We start from the raw sequence: 20,970 nt of genomic DNA, 5'->3' as shown, positions 1-20,970 counted from the left end.
TTCCAGTCTTCATCCAACGTCTCTTCTTCCTGGTTTCGGGTCATGTCAGTCCTTACTGTCCATTCCATCTAGTCCATCAACCTGGAAGCCTTATGTCCAAGGCCCTTAAGTCTCTTCCATGTCCCTTCTGCAGATCTTCTTCTTCTTGTTTATACTTGCCCTTTTCCTTGTCATTTGTTGGTCTCTTTCTTAATTTCTTTCCTTTCTCATTGAGGAGTAGGTCTCTGGGGGGTTCCAACCCAAAATTGTCTCCATCTCCCTTCATCAAACCCGCCCATTCCCCACAGTCCCACTCCCCACAGTCATCAGTGTAATCCAAAAAGTATTTAAAAACATATTTCAAGGTCTCTCCAAAGTTAGGAACCTCCTCAGCTCCAGACTACCCCTGGCCCACTCCAACTTCCATCTTCAATGGCAGCGGCTTATGCTCCTGTAGGGCCTCGGGTTTCTCCATTTGTATTGTTTGAGGTGCAACCGCATCCTCCTCCATTATTTTCTGCACTTGCCCAGTCAGTACAGATTCATGAGTTGGTCCCTGAATAATTTCTGTATCAATGTTCCCTGTTTGTCCACAGTTGTTAACCACAACAGTCATCAAGTCCATTTTCTCATTCATCAAATCCATCTTCTCATGCATCTGTTCCAGCAAGGCACTTGTCTTGCATAAAGCAAGCACCCAGTCTTCCTCCTAGCTCATCTTTAGTCAAGGTCAGAAAAGACTAGTCTCACGATCTTAATCTCACAGCTGTTGAGTCCTCAAGTAGACTGCAGCAACAATTTAACAAGCTCCATCTAGGGGAGACAATTTCTATTTGTATCCATTTTTTTAAGGCAAGTCCAACAAAGGAAAATTACTTTCATTTTTCAGATATTTTGTTTCCTTAGAATGCAAAAGCGAACATTTTATTTCTCTTCTTTAGCTATCTGTCAAAGTATTCCATTCACAGTCAATGAACCTCTCCAACTATTTCTGTCTCTGACACCCCGTTTCCAGGTTAGAGACGGTGGAAACTTATCCTTCTTCACTCCGTCTCCTGCAGGGGTTAAACAAAGTTCTCCCCCCTTTTCTCCTACTTCCAAGGGGGTTTCAGTAATTATAAATGAAGGAAATTTAGACTTTTTTAACGGCTTTCCAGGCTTTAGCTTACAAAGTTTTTGCTTTAGTCTATATACAGAAAGTGGAAGGCGGACTTCCTGTTTTGAACCTTCCCGCTTCGATGCCAAATTAAGATATTTCTTGATCCAATTTTCCGTTTCTACTCACGGGTACTTGTTTTAAATCCAATTGTCCACAGGAAAAAGTCAGCACTCTCCGGCAATGGCTGTGCGGCTTCACTCCGTAAAAATAGCAATCAGTTCGCAGCACTGCGCCGCTCACCCCACTTCGCTCCGGCACCCCAAAATGGGGTTCCTGGTGAGTAGGGGGGCGCTCCTGGTGCCCTGCCGAACCCCACGTTCCCAGGCTTCCTCCGCCTGGGATTTCTAGAATCATAGAATCATAGAATCATAGAGTTGGAAGAGACCACAAGGGCCATCGAGTCCAACCCCCTGCCAAGCAGGAAACACCATCAGAGCACTCCTGACATATGGTTGTCAAGCCTCTGCTTAAAGACCTCCAAAGAAGGAGACTCCACCACACTCCTTGGCAGCAAATTCCACTGTCAAACAGCTCTTACTGTCAGGAAGTTCTTCCTAATGTTTAGGTGGAATCTTCTTTCTTGTAGTTTGGATCCATTGCTCCGTGTCCGCTTCTCTGGAGCAGCAGAAAACAACCTTTCTCCCTCCTCTATGTGACATCCTTTTATATATTTGAACATGGCTATCATATCACCCCTTAACCTCCTCTTCTCCAGGCTAAACATGCCCAGCTCCCTTAGCCGTTCCTCATAAGGCAACGTTTCCAGGCCTTTGACCATTTTGGTTGCCCTCCTCTGGACACGTTCCAGTTTGTCAGTGTCCTTCTTGAACTGTGGTGCCCAGAACTGGACACAGTACTCCAGGTGAGGTCTGACCAGAGCAGAATACAGTGGCACTATTACTTCCCTTGATCTAGATGCTATACTCCTATTGATGCAGCCCAGAATTGCATTAGCTTTTTTAGCTGCCGCGTCACACTGTTGGCTCATGTCAAGTTTGTGGTCAACCAAGACTCCTAGATCCTTTTCACATGTACTGCTCTCAAGCCAGGTGTCCCCCATCTTGTATTTGTGCCTCTCATTTTTTTTGCCCAAGTGCAATACTTTACATTTCTCCCTGTTAAAATTCATCTTGTTTGTTTTGGCCCAGTTCTCTAATCTGTCAAGGTCGTTTTGAAGTGTGATCCTGTCCTCTGGGGTGTTAGCCACCCCTCCCAATTTGGTGTCATCTGCAAATTTGATCAGGATGCCCTTGAGTCCATCATCCAAGTCGTTGATAAAGATGTTGAATAAGACCGGGCCCAACACAGAACCCTGTGGCACCCCACTAGTCACTCTTCTCCAGGATGAAGAGGAACCATTGATGAGCACCCTTTGGGTTCGGTCAGTCAGCCAGTTACAAATCCACTGAGTGGTAGCATAGTCAAGACCACATTTTACCAGCTTCTTTACAAGAATATCATGAGGCACCTTGTCAAATGCCTTGCTGAAATCAAGGTAGGCTACATCCACTGCGTTCCCTTCATCTACCAGGCTTGTAATTCTGTCAAAAAACGAGATCAGGTTAGTCTGACATGACTTATTTTTCAGAAATCCATGCTGACTATTGGTGATCACAGCATTCCTTTCTAGGTGCTCACAGACTGTTTGCTTAATGATCTGCTCCAGAATCTTCCCTGGTATTGATGTCAGACTGACTGGGCGGTAATTATTTGGGTCCTCTCTTTTCCCCTTTTTGAAAATAGGGACAACATTTGCCCTCCTCCAGTCTGCCGGGACTTCGCCTGTTCTCCAGGAATTCTCAAAGATGACTGCCAGTGGTTCTGAGATCACATCTGCCAGTTCTTTTAATACTCTTGGATGCAGTTCATCTGGCCCTGGAGACTTGAATACATCTAAACTAGCCAAGTATTCTTGTACTATCTCCTTAGTTATTCTGGGCTGTGTTTCCTTTGCTGAATCATTTGCTCCAAATTCTTCAGGTCCGGCATTGTTTTCTTTATCGGAGAAGACTGAGGCAAAGAAGGCATTGAGGAGTTCAGCTCTTTCTGTGTCCCGTTTGCATTTCACCATCTTCTCCTCTGAGTGACCCCACTGTTTCTTTGTTCTTCCTTTTGCTACGGACATACCCATAAAAGCCTTTTTTGTTGCTTTTAACCTCTCTAGCAAGCCTGAGTTCATTCTGTGCTTTAGCTTTTCTGACTTTGTGTCTACACGTGCTGGCTATTTGTTTGAATTCCTCTTTGGTGGTTTCCCCCCTTTTCCATTTTTTGTACACATGCTTTTTTAATCTTAACTCAGTTAAAAGTTCTTTAGATAGCCACCCTGGCTTCTTTAGGCACCTTCCATGTTTCTGTCTCATTGGTATTGCCTGACGTTGTGCTTTTAGTATCTCCCTCTTAACAAACTCCCAGCCATCATGAACTCCCTTTCCTTTTAGTATTACTGTCCATGGGATCTCACCCAGCACTTCCCTAAGTTTTATGAAGTCAGCTTTCTTAAAGTCAAGAAATTGAGTCCTAGTATGCTTGGCTGCTCCTTTCCGCTGTATAGTAAACTTCAGAAGAGCATGATCACTCGCGCCTAATGATCCTTCCACTTCTACCCCACTAACCAGGTCATCAACATTGGTTAGGACCAGATCTAAAATGGCTGTTCCTCATGTTGCTTCTCCCACTTTCTGGACAATGAAGTTGTCTGCAAGGCCAGTGAGCAATCTGTTTGACCTTATGCTCTTGGCTGAGTTTGACATCCAACAAATATCCGGGTAATTGAAGTCCCCCATTACTACTATCTCCCTTCCTTTTGCATGCTTGGCCATCTGTTCCAGGAAGGCATCATCTATGTCCTCCGTTTGGCTTGGGGATCTATAGTAAACTCCCACAATGAGGTCACTGTTATTCTTCTCTCCCTTAATTTTGACCCAAATGCTCTCACTTTGGCTTTGAGGTTCTAAATCTTGGATCTCTTCACAGGTATACACATCCCTGACATATAACGCCACTCCTCCTCCTTTCTTGTCTGGTCTGTTTCTCTGAAATAGACTGTATCCCCCCATTATTACTTTCCAATCGTGGGACTTATCCCACCAGGTTTCAGTGATACCTATTATGTCATATTTAGTTTGCTGTACCAAGAGCTCAAGCTCATCTTGTTTATTTCCCATGCTTTGCGCATTAGTGTACAGACATTGAAGTCCATTAATCATTCCCCCGTGTCTCTTATTTAAGGATTTTTTCCTCCCACCACTAGGTCTGCGTGCTGTTTGCTCCATTTGGTCTATGACATTTGGATGATCATCTTCATCAATTGATAGACTCCTACCTTCAGGAACACTGTCTCCCTCCCCCACATTAGTCAGTTTAAAGCCCTCCTGATGAGGTTTCTGAGATTTTTGGCAAAAACATTTCTCCCAACCGTTGTGAGGTGCAGCCCATCGCTTGCCAGAAGTCCATCTTCAAGAAACTGCAGTCCGTGATCTAAGAATCCAAACCGTTCCTGTTTACACCATTTGCGAAGCCAGCTGTTCACTTCCACTATTTTCCCCTCTCTCCCTGGGCCACGTCGTTCAACTGGGAGGACAGATGAGATCACAATTTGTGCATTCTAGTGGGTCCCCACCTTCGCCGCGGCGGGAAGACCCAATTTCCACGGAGCCCGTTCCTCCGATTGGAGGAACTCCGCCATGCACCGATGGCACTGACCCGGAAGTCAGTCGAACAATCTCATTCCTTTATATCCCCAGTCACGATAAGAAAAGCAACAAGACCCCATGGCTTACAGTAGGAACAGCTCTATGACTAGTTTGTGGATAGGGTGGGCAGTGGGAAAGGAAGACTGGGAGGATGCTTCCACTTGCATTAAGGTGTCTGTCACAGGAATAAGAGGGCCACTGAAAAGTGCCAAAAGCACTGAACATGGGGGGATGGGGACGCTAGAGGCTTCCCTTGTTATCTAATTTAAACCTGTTCAATAAAACCACCATTAGATCTGGAACTGCTTTATCATAAAGCACTGTATATCCCTGTCAGCTGCTGGGTATTTATCCACCCATTTTAGATGTTTTTAAAGAGAGCATGGAGACAGAATATATCCACATGTGTGACCAACCTGTGTCCAGACTTAAATTCCTGACCATCACTGCTTTGAACTTCACCTGTACCTTGGTTGTTTGTCCCAGACCGCTGGGTGCTGTCACAGGGTACATTTGATGGGACTGATTCAACTAAGTTGTTGCCGTGGTGGAAGCCAGTGCAATGAGTTCCATTAGTGCAACAGGACTCCCCCCCCCAAAAAAAAGGTTTCCAAATCTGCTCTAAGGAGGCTTGGAACAGTCCTCAGAACAGGGTATTGGGGGGGGGGGGAGAGGAGAGAATATTCCATCTAACAACCAGAAATGTTTGCACTGACAGAATACAGAAGTCACAGTGAATAATTTTGAAAGAAGGGGGCAGAGCTGCCTGATTAGATGTATATAGCAATCCAAGGATCTACATGTGTACCAAATTTCAGTTATGTGTTAGGGACACCCCAATCTCAGTGTCCATGGTCAGGGCTTGACCAAGCCAAGCCCATGTATAATCAGGAGGTTAATGGCTGAATTTGGAAGTGAAGTAGGAAGAAGATGCAGTTCTATGGACTAGGCAGGGGCTGAAGGTCATGGCTTGAGTGGTAATGTCAGGTTGGCCAATCCATTGGCTGCATACTGACAACTCATAGCAGGAACTAAGTAAGTCGGTCAGGCCTAAGCAACTTTATATAATCAGATATGTCCTTATTTCCCACCTCCCCATCCACAAATCACTAGCACTTTTTGTTGTGTGTGTGTGTGTGTGTGTGTGTGTGTGTGTGTGTATCACTATTCATAAAAAATAAGAATGACTTACAAAAATTATACATGAAACCATACAATAAAAAGCATATAAAAATTGAAGTCAGGAACCAGCTAACAATTATTGAAAGGAATAAAATAGAATGGGTCACTGATTCTAAATACTTGCAGAATCAGGATACCATAGATATTTTTTAAAGCTACAGTGGCCACCTTGTAAGAAATCTCATTGAAAGGCAAGATATACATTTATTAAATAAATGCAAAAGAAAGTGGGGCAATAGGGCTGTCCAGTTCTGTTCTATTTGCCCTTAGAAAACCCTCAGGATATGGTGGTACGGAGGAGTTAATGCCTGTTGTCATGGGAAAATGGGAGGAGGTAGCTCCCATTAACTGAAGGCTGAACAGACAGGGCCCTGAATGCAGTTTCTCCATAAGACAACCTCCAATGACAGCGTGCCTTCATTGGGATCTGACCAACATGACCATTTAGAGGTAGCTAATGTTTATAATCATATTAGTTGCGGCAGGCATTTTTTAATTTTGTGACTGCTGTCACCATCTGCAGTGATCATGAAGCCCAAGAAAGTAAAATCTCTCACTGCCTCCATTTCCCCCCTTCTATTTGCCAGAGGTGATGGGACCAGTGGCTATGATCTTAGTTTTTTTGATGTTGAGCTTCAGACCATATTTTGCGCTCTCCTCTTTTACCCTCATTAAAAGGGTATGTAATTCCTCCTCACTTTCTGCCATCAAGGTTGTGTCATCTGCATATCTGAGGTTGTTGATATTTCTTCTGGCAATCTTAATTCCGGCTTGGGAGTTATCCAGCCCAGCCTTTCGCATGATGAATTCTGCATTTAAGTTAAATAAACAGGGAGACAATATACAGCCTTGCCGTACTCCTTTCCCAATTTTGAACCAATCAGTTATTCCATATCCAGTTCTAACTGTAGCGTCTTGTCCCACATAGAGATTCCTCAGGAGACAGATGGTCCATAGGGTCACGAAGAGTCGGACACGACTAAACGACTAAACAACAAGTCAAAATATACAGTGAGACCAGCAAAGTGAACAGTAGAAACGTCCTTAGCAAATGGTTATTTTAGTAAGACTATGGTATTTTAAACACTAGTACAGTGGTAACCTCGGGTTACAGACGCTTCAGGTTACAGACTCCACTAACCCAGAAATAGTACCTCGGGTTAAGAACTTTGCTTCAGGATGAGAACAGAAATCGTGCGGCAGTGGTGTGGTACCCGAGGTACCACTGTATACTGCTAAATCAGAGATAGTATTTTGAATGTGGAATGATCTGTGCCTACCTTAACATACAGTGGTGCCTCGCAAGACGAAATTAATCCGTTCCGCGAGTGTCTTCGTCTAGCGGTTTTTTCGTCTTGCGAAGCAACCCTATTAGCGGCTTAACGGATTAGCGCTATTAGTGGTTTAGTGGCTATTAAAGGCTTATCGGCTTAGTGGATTAGCTGCTAAAAGGCTATTAAAGGTTTAGCGGCTTAGATAAAGGGGGGGGAGCAAAAAAAAAAATCTCAAGACTCGCAAGACATTTTCGTCTTGCGAAGCAAGCCCATAGGGAAATTCGTCCTGCGAAGCAACTCAAAAACGGAAAACCCTTTCGTCTAGCGGGTTTTCCGTCTTGCGAGGCATTCGTCTTGTGGGGCACCACTGTAGTTTCTCCCTAACTTTCTGACCATGTTTCTTTCCGATGGTGGGGGCGGGGAAGCTGCAACTTGCAGACATCATTCTAGATCATGCAGATGGGAAGGAGTGAAAAATGAGAGACAACAGGCTGCCTGAGAGAGGAGAGGAATCCACTCACTTCCAGCATATGATTGTTAGAGATTACTTCCAAGGAAATGCAGATCTTGAAAGAAAGAAGGTTACCTACTCCTATCCCAATGGCACGTATAATTTTATTGCGTATGTGCATAACATTGATTGCCATTTCCAGAGATACAACCACTGAAATTTCTACCACAGGACCTTTTAAGTTACTGATGATGTTACTAAACTATTTTTCATCATCAGCATGCATATCAGCTTTTTTAAAAGTCTATTAAGACTTCCATCTGGCTATTGCTTCCCCAGCTGGTACACAAACACCATGATGTCTCCTGGTTCACTCAAGATGCTGAAACCCAGACATTAACTTTAATTGAAGATGCAAATTTTGTCCACCCTAAATAAAACAGCTTTTAAATTTATCACAGAAAACCAACTGGGACTGTGTTTTGACGTGACATGTGACTAGCAGCGAGTTCTGCTACTTCAATAAGCGCTACTAATAGCGTTATTAAAATTAGAAAATGAACAACTTTAAAAACAAATAAACAATTCAAATAAGTTTAAGTTCAAGGGCCACAGTATTTGAAAGATCTGTATTTAATATGTAAAACAAATAATGACCCAAGAACAAATATGTTTGCTCATCACAGGTTACATAAAAAGAGGACAGACACTTAAATATTCTTACTGATAGTATGCAACAACAAAAAAAGGATGTCTGAAAGCATATGAGTACTACAGGAACACCCTAGAAAGATTAAGTCCATGTCCAAACGTGTGGGTTAAATAAACCTGGTTTATTTGCCTGATTTTGGCTTTGCAAGTGGATCTCAGTAGGTTCAGGGCCTGGAGGATTCTGGGATACCAACCCAAGAGCCACCCAAAATGTGGACAGAGCTGGGAGACACACTGTACCCAGACTTGTCAGGTTCTTGTTTCTAGACCAAGGGTAGGCAAGCTGGTGGGCATCCCACAGCCCCAGGATCACATGCAGGTTTGCCTCTAATCTGATACTCCCCTTGGCCTAATTTCATGCAGATGGCAAAGGGGGGGGGGGGACACAAGGAAAGGTGGGGGTGCAGGGAGTTGACTAGATCTGCTTCAAACCCAGGGCTGGACAGCTCCTCTGATGTTCTCAAAACATTTAGAATGCACTGCTGGACAGCTCCATTGCTTATCTAGGAAATCAAAACCTCACAACTTACAACTTGGAGAGCAGGACATTAGAAAGTTGAGGGTTGAACTAGGCAGCAACAACAACAACAACAACAACAACAACAACAACAACAACAACAGGCCAGAAAGCCAGGTGGTTAATATTACTAGGATTGATGCATTGTTCAGCCAACCAAAGGCTTCATAATGCCCTTCATAAACAGGAAACTGTTGCTGTAAGGGGTGTTTGCTGTAGGATGCTGCATGGTAACTGTATGGGGTATGAGGGGAGGGGTAGTACCTCTGGCAGGGGCACGTCATGCTTCTTCTGGGGTTGTTTGCCCACAGTTGCTCCCCTCCCTGCACTCAGTTCTCACCTGCAACTCCTAGAAACTGTCAGCATATGACAGTAGCCACACCGCAGGCAACAGCTGTGATTGGCTACCCAGGTGAGGGCAGCCAATGGGTCTCAAACCCTCAGTGAGTTAGGGACTTGCCCTACACGCAAAGACAGACTCTAGTGGGTTGAAAGGAAAAGACCAATGGTCAAGAAGGCAGTTTCTGTATGTGCTGTAGAGGGAAGTGAGCAGCAGACAGGGCTCTTCAACCTGAGAAAGTAGGTCATCTAGAAGGAAAACTCTGACCCTAAACCTCTGCTGCCTTGTGGGACATCTTCAGGAGAAGAAAAGGCTCAGGAATAAACCCTACGCAAATCCGGAGTGGATTGCTCTGCCTTTCTTTGGAGCACATCAGTGAGGCCAAGGTGGGGGTCTTGTTGCCTGGGCAACCCAGGACCTCCATACACACTGGCCAGGCTTGGTGCTGCTAACATAGCCATTTGACTTCACCCCCAGGGGCATACTCCATTGTCTCTTGAGACAGACAGATGCCAACAACGATGCTACACATCATGAATATTATTTCCTTGTTATGTTTGAAGAGGGCTTTTGGGTCTGAGCATAGAGTTCTAGCTAAGTTAAGACTTCAGTCTCACACCATGAGGTTCTAGGTTCAAGTTCTTGAGCTAAATAGTATGTAAATGCATCCAATTCAATAAATCTTTCAAATATTATAGCACACTAAATCCTTAATAGTCTGTTTGCTTGTTGATAAAATGGAATACTAATGGGCGGGGGAGACAATTGTATGAACACTGACAGTGTTAGTAAGTTGAGGTAGAGCAGCTATGTTTGCCTGGAATGAAAATACAAGCAACTGATTTGAAGATGGTCAGCAACGGTGAATGACCCCTCCTTAGCCAAATAAAATCAGGCCAATGAGTGTCCCACATTTCATTCACTGTTGTGCAGCTGAGAATGGTTTAATAGTTTCATGCAGCATGACAATAATTAACCTAGAGATCACCTGCTCAATACTAAGTGGTTAATTTAACAAAACCCTATAGGATTAATGTTCTATGGTAACACAGCTAGGATATTAATGCAGTAACTATTTACTACAGAGAATTAACATAAATCAAGCAGGTAAATGAACTGCCATATTGAAGGTGAAAAATCCAAGTGTGATTTTATCTCTATCATTGGTTTAATATGAAAAAGTATATGGGGGGGGGGGAATCAGATTTGATTGTGGCTTTTGTAGATCTCACATCCGCTTTTGATTCAATCTGTAGGGACAAATTATGGCAAAAACTATATGAAACAGATATTGATAGACGACTTCTCAAAATACTTAGAGAGTTACATTCAGACACCACAGTTAAAATCAGAACTGGGATGTCAGGCAACTATACTGACCCACTGCCACTGGGGAAAGGGGTTAAACAGGGCTGTTTGTTAGCGCCGTTCCTCTTTAATTTCTATATAAATGACATTGTTCAACATATGGCAAAGTATAAGTCATCAGCTCCTGCCCTGGAAGGCAAACACCTGAATATATTACTATATGCTGATGACATGGCTGTCATGGCACTTACTCGAAGGGGCCTACATAGCATGCTGGAGGGGCTCGCAGCTTATTGTTCCCAAAACTCTCTAAAGATAAATTATGACAAAACAAAAATTGTGGTATTTACTAGAGCTCGCCACACATTTAGATGGTCTTTAGATGAACACAAAATTGAACAGTGTCTTTTTTTTAAATATCTTGGTATCACTTTCCAAGCTACATCTAGCTGGCTTGCCCACTTCAAGACTGTAGCCCTTCTAACACGTAGGACAATCGGTGCTCTGCTCAGCTTTTTTTATTCGAGGGGAGGGCAACTGGTGATCCCGGCACTAAAAGCTTTTGTTGGAAAAGTGATTCCCCAGATGCTATATGGAGTAGAACTCTGGGGATGGAATCAGAAGCTGTTAGAACGGCTGGAAATCTTCCAAAATTTTTACCTCAGAAGAATTCTAGGCCTCCCTCAGAGTACTCCGGCAGCTCTCCTAAGAGTGGAAGTAGGATTACCTTCTGTGTCTGCCAGGGCCCACTTAAGATTCCTGCGTTTTTTCACCAACCTCACAGATGCCCCGAACACCTTATTGGCTAAACAAGCCTTTGTATCATTACAAAATAATACTACTTGGCATAAAAACCTACTAGACATCCTATCCAGATACAATCTACCTGAGTTTAATACCCTCAAATTGTGGAGCCCTGATAAAGTTCGGGAATGGATCTTTGAAAAAGACGCCTTTTTGGATTCCACAAAGATAAAAAACTCTGGGTTTTCCTACTGGTTTCCCCGAGTAAAAGCAGTCAAAATCTGTGCCAACTACTTGGTGGAGATCACTGATCCCACCCTTCGGAGAGCTTTTACTATGGCACGGTTTCAAACACTGCCAACTGCATATCTGACCGGTAGATTCACAAAAACCCCAGTAGAACATCGTTTATGCCCTTGCCTTATGAAAATTAAAGAGGATCTTACACATTACCTCCTCTATTGCCCCATCTACTCGGGCTTTAGAGACGCATTGCTGCAAATTATACCCAACTCTATAACCAATCCTGAAGATAGAGTAAAATTTTTGTTAGTCGATGCAAACCCACGTATTACCCATGTGGTAGCGGTTTTTGTGATGAAGGCCATGAAAGCCAGGGAAAGATTTATGGATGACAATGTAAAGACCCCTTCATCGTCTGTTTAACTCGTTGCTTGTTTTCCCTCTCTTTCTATTTTGTGGGATGAAGGTTTTGTTGGCGTAGTATGTAATGAATTTTAATATTTTTTAACTATTGTTGTGTTGATGTTTGTGTACAGGCATGGTCCTCACAATAAACGGATTTGATTTGATTTGATTGGGGAGGGAATTACCGTATTTTTTGCTCTATAAGACTCACTTTTTCCCTCCTAAAAAGTAAGGGGAAATGTGTGTGTGTCTTATGGAGCGAATGCAGGCTGCGCAGCTATCCCAGAAGCCAGAACAGCAAGAAGGATCGCTCCTTTTGCTGTGCAGCGATCCCTCTTGCTGTTCTGGCTTCTGAGATTCAGAATATTTTTCTTCTTGTTTTCCTCCTCCAAAAACTAGGTGCGTCTTATGGTCTAGTGCGTCTTATAGAGCGAAAAATGTGGTACATACTATGCTTGGCAATGGAGATGCCCATGATGATTCTCTTTGGCAATTTGATATCTGTTTTCTGTCAGTCAGCATTACTGCTTAATAATAATAATAATAATAATAATAATAATAATATATATATATAGATATAGATATATATATAGATATATATATATATAAATTTTAGTAGCCCACACATCAGACTGGGTTGCCCAGCTAACCTCATGTCATAACAACAAAAGGGGGAAAGGTAAGTACATCTGAAAAACACATATACAAATATTATCATTTAAGAACCAAATAGCAGTTCAGAAGTCTGCCATAATACAGAGAAAAAGAAAAATATCCACCAAGGCCTTGGTCATGCTCACTTTACTTTTGTTCCTCCATTTGAAAAGAGCCACCAGTCCTGCACCAGAACCAGTGAAGGCGGTGAAGGTCCTGTGTGAGTGTCTGGAGGCGGTTGGAGGATGGATGGTGGCTAACAGATTGAGGTTGAATCCTGACAAGACAGAAGTACTGTTTTGGGGGGACAGGGGGCGGGCTGGTGTGGAGGACTCCCTGGTCCGGAATGGGGTAACTGTGTCCCTGAAGGACCAGGTACGCAGCCTGGGGGTCATTTTGGACTCCCAGCTGTCCATGGAGGTGCAGGTCAATTCTGTGTCCAGGGCAGCTGTCTACCAGCTCCATCTGGTACACAGGATGAGACCCTACCTGCCTGCGGACTGTCTCGCCAGAGTGGTGCATGCTCTAGTTATCTCCCACTTGGACTACTGCAATGCGCTCTACGTGGAGCTACCTTTGAAGGTGACCTGGAAACTGCAATTAATCCAGAATGCAGCAGATAGACTGGTGACTGGGAGTGGCCGCCGGGACCATATAACACCAGTCCTGAGAGACCTGCATTGGCTCCCAGTACGTTTCCAAGCACAATTCAAAGTTTTGGTGCTGACCTTTAAAGCCCTAAATGGCCTCGGCCCAGTAGACCTGGAGGAGCATCTCCATCCCCATCATTCAGCCCGGTCACGGAGATCCAGCGCTGAGGGCCTTCTGGCGGTTCCCTCATTGCGAGAAGTGAGGTTACAGGGAACCAGACAGAGGGCCTTCTCGGTGGTGGTGCCCGCCCTGTGGAACGCCCTCCCATCAGATGTCAAGGAAATAAGCAGCTATCCTATTTTTAAAAGACATCTGAAGGCAGCCCTGTTTAGGCAAGTTTTTAATATTTAATGCTGTATTGTTTTTAACACTTGATTGAGAGCCGCCCAGAGTGGCTGGGGAAACTCAGCCAGATGGGTGGGGTATAAATAATTTGTTGTTGTTGTTGTTGTTATACTGTAAATAGCTTTCCAATTTCTCCTAAGTTTCAAAAGCCTTGCAGAAAGCTGAAAACAAGGAGAGGCTGGGGGGGTTGGAAGCCCCCTTGGCTGCGGATTTCTCTCCCTCCCACCGGTGATGAGTTGCTATTACTGAAATAAGAATCCGTAAAAACCCTGATAGGCAGGCAGAACTGGTCCTATAACTTTCTAGATTGCAGCATTTGTCAACTTTTTATTTTTCCTCCTTCACATTTGGCTTCCAATGTACTAACCCAGTGAACAATGTTACCACCTGAAAAATAATCACATGGTCAACCTGTTCATGTCTCCTGTAAGCTGCACTGACTAACAAACCCCAACGATGTGGTTTGAGATGGCTTTTGTCTTTTCGAGCATTTCTGGAGAGTTCTCAGAAGCAGCTCAGTTTATCCCAATAATCTTCCAAAACCTGGAGAGTCTCAGCCAGGGGAGCTCTGCTACACAATGTGGCAGAGTCAGAGAGGACAGCCAAGTGGACTCATAAAAGCCCAGCTAACCCAGTTTCCTGCTCTCCACTCTGGGAATGTTTACCCCTCCTAGTAAATTAGTCAGGAGATATTAAAAAGTGCTGCTTCCTCAATTAATCCTGGGCTATGCAGCTGCGGTGTATGAGAGAGCAGTGGAGATGCTGTCACAACCACAGCCTTAGAAGCTGGTCAGGGCATTAAAAAACTGCCGTGCCAGCCTTGGGTTGCAATCCTATGCCATCACGTGATGACATTGTGGCAAGTTTGGGATCCAGTGGCCTTAGCCTCTCCCCTTCCCTGCTCCCATGATGCCCCATTTTGGGGTTTTCCGTGGATCCAGAAGTGGAACACCTGCCTGTTGATCTAATGGGTGGAATGGGAAGATGTGTACCAGCAGAGTAATGCTTGTATCATTCCACCAGTGGAGGCCAGCAGGGCTGGAAAGGGGGACACCCCCACCCAGCAAGACACAAACTCTGTCCGGGACAATGGAGGCTTGGGTTGTAGCCTGAGTAACGCAGGCCTGGAGCAGGCACAGAAATCTTCACTGGGATGCTCTTGCGCTACGCTGAACTTGTAGCACACAACAGCACAGGACCAGGGTCTTAGTAATGCAGGGGTAATAGAAGTTCAAACAAAGTGTGTCATTATTTTTTCAAGTAAATTCTCAATACACTCTGAGAAAGTTTTGCTTCAGAAAAGAAAAAAGGGGGTTGTATGGATTTCTGATATAAACTTTGAAGGGCAAAGGTGATAAAAACACACCTGGTTCATGTAAATTGACCCAGTTTTAGTTTATTCTGAACTGAACACAGGAACCAGTCCCATTTAAGTGTGCCCTATGTGTATGCCAAGCTTATGCTAGAAGTCTAAAGCTCCCTCTCCTTTCCATGTAGAAGGGAGCCTGTTCTTATATGCAGAGAAATGAGCTATCCTTGTATCACCCTAAACTTCTTGTTAGGGTCTAGATCACTAAAAGTTGCATAACAAGCTGTATTTTCACAATTTCAAAAACAATTGATACAGGTTTCTATTAAGATCTCTGTGTATGGTGCAACATTTATTTAACAAAATATCACTAACATTTAAACAATCAAAAGGGCTTATCAGTATTTACCTATGTCTTCTTTTCTCCAGGAATATAAAAATGTTGAAGGCTGCAATCCTGTGCACACTTACTTGGAAGAACTTAGTGGCATTTGCTCAAAGTTAACTTTCCCATGTAATACAGTCCCTGCCCAAACTTGCTAAAATTCTATAAGAGCTTCCTATGTTATAAATTAAACCTATCTGGTATATGCACCAACCATTTTCATGAAATGATAATTCATATTCTCACCTATTGTCGTACACTGCCCACATAATCAATTTTTACTGCAGATAAAAAGAAGCAGCAACTTTTACTAAAATAAGTTCCAAATGCCCAGTTAAGAACTGCCATGGCACAATTGCAGCAGCTTATTCAAATCACTTACTGCAATAACTAGTCATGGACCTCAAAAAAAACCCCTAAAATAAAAGCTCAACTATTACACATTTTAGATAGTCATCTATATACCACAATTTTCATTTTCTTTTTGTTTGTTTCAAAAGAACTACACAACTAATGGAACCAAAATTTACATTTGAATATATGCCCAAACACCACACCTTTGGATTATTTTTAAAGTCCAATGAAAAGTTAAGATTATAGTTCATACCAAACAGACTGGCCTCATGACTATGGAGGTCACCTTATGAATTATGACTGTATGGCTTATAGAGTGTACACAGTTGAGTCTGAAATGACTACACACATCTTTTCCATCATGTGCGCATGTGGCAAACAACTGTGATGGGTGGTCTATCTCCCTAAAATAGACATGTGTAGCCACATTACATGTCATGGCCTCCTACTGCATCCATTTATGGTGTACAATGTCAATATGCTGTTTATAAACAAACAAAATAAATAAAGATCAAGCTGCACAAAATTGCCATTATGTGATTCTTTTCCTGAGGTGCTTTTGCGGCTTGGTTTTCTCTCTTTCTGAAAAGCAGCCCCAGAAGTTGTGAGGGACAGTGAGAAAGGGGGAGGGGCTGTTTAACCTTTTGCTGCCATCCATGGGGGGGGGGGGAGGTGTTGGGCAATCTTGGAGAGATAAATGGGACAGGGGGAGGGAGCGAAAGGTCCTCCCTGCCAGTTTCCTCCCTCTGCTTCTCAGCTTCTCTTTCCTTCTCTCTTGCCCACATGGGAAGAATCATGCAGCCACATGTCATGTGTAGTTGGGCTGCAATCCTATGCCGTTGGTGGGGATGTCCTCCAAGGAACAGTACATGGGACCAGGCTATATGTATAATAAAGCACAGTTCTGAAGACTTGCTGCTCAATAGATGTTTCTTTAAAATTTGCTAAACTGGGTATGGTATTATTAGTGGTACCCTACAAAATTGTGTATACTCAGATCAAAACAGAAATCTAGTGCTCAGCATATTCTCATAGAACAAAACCCACTGAAATACATGGGGCTTTTGCTACTATTTTTTTAAACAAGACATAGTCCAATCATTGAAGAATGCTTCCAGAAACCAAAAACATGTTTGTTAATGCATTTAAAAGAAAACATAAACAGAAAGTTTTCCTCTAGCCAGAGTCTGACCTCAATCACCATGTAAGAATTTCAAACCAACCATTTATATAAGCTACATTAAAAAATTAGCAGAGATTGCTAAAGCTGACTATCATAATGTAATGTGCTCATAGGTGATGCTGGAAACTATGTAAGTAATGGAAACTGACAGCTGCTGAGACTTCTCACAATTCATACACATTCCACAGATCCAATTTTCCTTGTCCTTTCAAACATCCCTTATACCACACGAGCATTAAATGCATCTTAGAAGACAGTTTCAGTGCTAAATATGCCCTCCAGTACTACAAATGCACTTTTCCTATCTGTATGTGAGCAACATAATTTCTACAATGACCAGAAGTATATCCTAAATTGGAGCACCGAAGGTTAATTGTAGATTTGCATCCTAGTGACACAATGTGAGAAATGGGTGAAAACAAGATCACTGAGAGTAAAAATGTGATGGTTTTACAGTACCTTAAGTAGCCTGACAGATGGAAGAAAGGCAGCATGGCACAGCTTCCGAATGGTCCAGTTTAGTGGCCGAGGAGCATCACTCTGACTCATGACCCTCAAAAATTCCACTGGAATAATAAAATGCAAACCTCACAAATGCCTACAAAACAGCTGCTCCTCCACAGTGTTGGCATCCCATGTCCATTAGATGTCCACACCTGCAATTCCATGAGGCAGATGCCTCCTGTAACTTGGCTGAAAGGCTGGCAAAGTGAATGTGCTTTAGCCACCGATCCTCCTTAAGAAACCACCCTCCCTGCTTGAAACAGTAGTGCTCATGCATACCAAATGTGCTTGAGCAGAGCATCAGGCTGCTTGCTGCTGCTCAGGGGAGGGCTGCACAGTGTTACAAGAAAAGGGACAGCCTGCCTTTTTTTAAGCCTGCAGTAAGAGCTTTGCGCTCGCTCCCTTTCCCTTTCTCCTTTCGGGGTACAAGCCATTTGTTTTGCTTTCTTTTTTATCTCAGGGAGGTGACAACAGAATATATAAATCAAGCAAGGAAAGAGTACAGTAGTCCCCAATTTGTCTTGCACAGCATTTTAAAGAAAAGAGATAAAGCTTTCAAAGAGGGAGGAGGGACTAACATTCACAGGGAGAAAAAATGGGTTTCCAACTGTTATGGAAAGGAAGTCACCTGCTCACGCTCTGATTTACTGTATCTGACGTGAAGGTTTTAAATCATATCTGCCCTGCTATAATATGGACACTTTATTAGCAGCAAATGCGTGGGGCTGTCTCCTGGCACACTGCCATCATAATGAAAAATGCATTTAGATGTACATTTCCCCCCCCCCTAAGGAAACCACATGAAGCATTACAGATCAATGGGTTGCATAAGTCTGGGGATGCTTTGCTTTAACTCATCCACAGATGCCATTTTAAAAACAAACCTAAAACATTGGCTTTTACCTTTTAGCTCACTAGTCATGGGGTTCTGCTAGCACCAATCCTGCACCACTAGCAACATACCCCAAGTAACAGATTAGGGATGACTCTGCTGCAGATATCCCCCTGTGGTCTCTCTCTGCTTACCAGGAGGTAGAAACAGCAGGACTTAAGATGATGAGCACTTCAGTGCTGGAGGGGGAAAGTAGCTTTCAAAGAAATGAGCCCTTAAAAAAAGTATCAAACACAGCCATAGCTTTGTGAGCTCTTGAATCACATTATTTTAAATAACAAATTTAAATTGTACCTGGGGTATTGTTGCTGGTCACTAATTAGACCACATATATAACTACAAGAAATGAAAGAAAACATAAATGATGCACACACATAAATATCTCAAAACATACTAGCTGCTATTACTTCTTAGGGGAAATTACATGGTTTCGTATCATGGATTTGAAAGCAGTGGAATTTGAAATGTGTCAGAAATACTATTTTTATTTTATTAAAACCATCTGTTATGATTCTTTCTGTAGACACTTTAGTTCTATAATATCCTGACAGGGCACCTCCAGTTATCTTGCCATTTCCTTACTCCTTGCACGTTCAGAAAAATGACTGAATGACCCTGGGAAAAGTGAGAAAACTTGGACAGTGTGCTAAAGTTTTTGAAATAAATACACAGATAAACTAAAATTATTCAAAACTCTGCATTTTCCCCCAAACTCCTGCAACATTATTTTAGTATTCAATAGCCTTCAGTTGCCACACTTTCCCTAATCAAGTCAAAATCATGTGTTTCTTTAAATAGCGTAACATAGACACTTTCTTTAAAACTAAAAAATGATAGCCTATGTGTCATTAAATTGTGAACCCTAAAGTTCTAAAGAACTCAAACATGTAATTTATACATTTCAGTATGAAATGTTTTCCAACTTGTGTATGAATTACCCTACTCACATAACTTATTCTGATCCAGAAGCTAAATATGGTGTGGAGAACCTTTGGTCCTCCAGATGTTGTTCAGAAAGCCTAGTCAATGGGCAGCATCTGGAGGGCCAAAGGTTCCCACCACTGAGCTCAGGGAAGCCATCCTGTAGCTAGTTACCTGAGTATAAATCTTTCTTTGAAAAAGCGTGTATGAGAGAAAAGTGGAATTTAGAACAAGATTAAAGTGGAGTGATTATGATTTTGATGAACACAATCACAAAGTCTTAAAGGGAGAAGACATTGAATTTTAGTTGCTGTAATAATTAAGGATGAAATAGGATGAAAAATTGGGCACAGCAGATTGAAATGGAAGCATAACAACTTTAATTATAATTCTTCCTAGGAAGAACTCTTAAGGATTCTAGACAGTCATCCTGGTGCCATGAAAACTGCATCTTCTGCTAAAATTAACAACTTCCTGCTGTCATTCACATTGCAACTGTCTTTCCTCTGAAAGAAATGGAATGAGCTTCTACATCTTCATCAACAATGGAATGAGCTTCAACATCTTCATCAAGTCACCACCTGGGCAGTCACCACCAGTTTAGACCCCCTGGGCGTATACAGGATATTAAGAATTTTTGCCACCTTGTGCATCACTTTACATTGGCTAATGCTGAATTGCATTTGCTGTTTTACTGCCCATTCTCTTAGTTTAGCAATACCACATTGAGCTTTTCACAATCTCTTTTTGTTTTAATGACCCTGAACAACTGGCAGCATGAGCAAACGTGGCAACTTCACTGCTCACTAATTCTAAATAATTTGTGAACAAGATAAAAAGCACAGGTCTCCCTTTCTACATCCCTTCATCAGGAAAGCTACCTATTTACTCCAGCTCTCTGAACCAGGTACGTACTGATCCACAAGAGGATCTCTCCTCTTTTCCATGTCTGCTGTGTCTCATCAGGAATTCTTTGCAAAGTATTCTGTCAAAAGCTTTTTGAAAGTTTATGTACATAATATGTCATACTCAGTGCTTTTTTCTGGGGGTACTCAAGGGTACACAGTACCACCCCCATTTCCCCCAAATGTTAAAAGTGTGGCACTTACAGCTTCATGGTGAATCCCATGGTGAGTGACCAGCACTGGACCAGCCATACTGCCACTTATTATTACAGTGGTACCTCAGGTTACAGACGCTTCAGGTTACAGACTCCGCTAACCCAGAAATAGTACCTCGGGTTAAGAACTTTGCTTCAGGGTGAGAACAGAAATTGTGCGGCGGTGGCACAGCAGCAGCAGGAGGCCCCATTAGCTAAAGTGGTGCTTCAGGTTAAGAACATTCAGGTTAAGAACGGACCTCCGGAACAAATTAAGTACGTAACCAGAGGTACCACTGTATTACCAATGGAAGACAATAGCTGACATTATTTTCAACAGAATAAAATAGGTGTTATATATCTATATCTGTATCTAGATATCTAGCTATCTACAGTGGAACCTCTATTTGCAACCATAATCTGTTCCGGAGGTCCATCCAGAGGTCAAAACGGGTTGCTGGGAGACACAGCGCTGTGAGCAGGTGCATGCGGTGATTGCCCGCTTCTGTGCATGTGCGAAAAGCAATCGCCGCTTCTGCACATGCGCAAATGGCAAGTGCCACTGTATTCTGCTCTGGTCAGACCTCACCTGGAGTACTGTGTCCAGTTCTGGGCACCACAGTTCAAGAAGGACACTGACCAACTGGAACGTGTCCAGAGGAGGGCAA

The 20,970-nt window shown here is 42.9% G+C and overlaps 1 protein-coding gene across 11 annotated transcripts in view; it reads right to left on the bottom strand.

Annotated features, from left to right (window-relative positions):
- The window catches only part of TRPM3 (transient receptor potential cation channel subfamily M member 3), a gene marked incomplete at its 5' end in the record, with an annotated part of 403,362 nt that overhangs the window by 245,025 nt on the left and 137,367 nt on the right, over positions 1 to 20,970 (bottom strand). For 2 of the 11 annotated variants that reach the window (XM_080972220.1, XM_080972221.1), the window contains one exon: positions 17,346 to 17,948. The exons of 4 other annotated variants lie outside the window; for them this stretch is intronic. In XM_080972220.1, the coding sequence (XP_080828346.1) occupies positions 17,346 to 17,435 (90 nt within the window). Of the gene's footprint in view, positions 1 to 17,345; positions 17,949 to 20,970 lie in introns of those variants that run through there. 5 more of the 11 variants (XM_080972223.1, XM_080972222.1, XM_080972227.1 and 2 more) reach the window with 3 other exon arrangements.

The sequence above is a fragment of the Podarcis pityusensis genome (genome assembly GCF_964106645.2).
Source record: "Podarcis pityusensis genome assembly, chromosome: 11".
In the NCBI taxonomy this organism is placed as follows: Eukaryota; Metazoa; Chordata; class Lepidosauria; order Squamata; family Lacertidae; genus Podarcis; species Podarcis pityusensis.
Note: the sequence above shows the minus strand (reverse complement) of the source record. Positions and strands in the feature narration are given on the sequence as shown.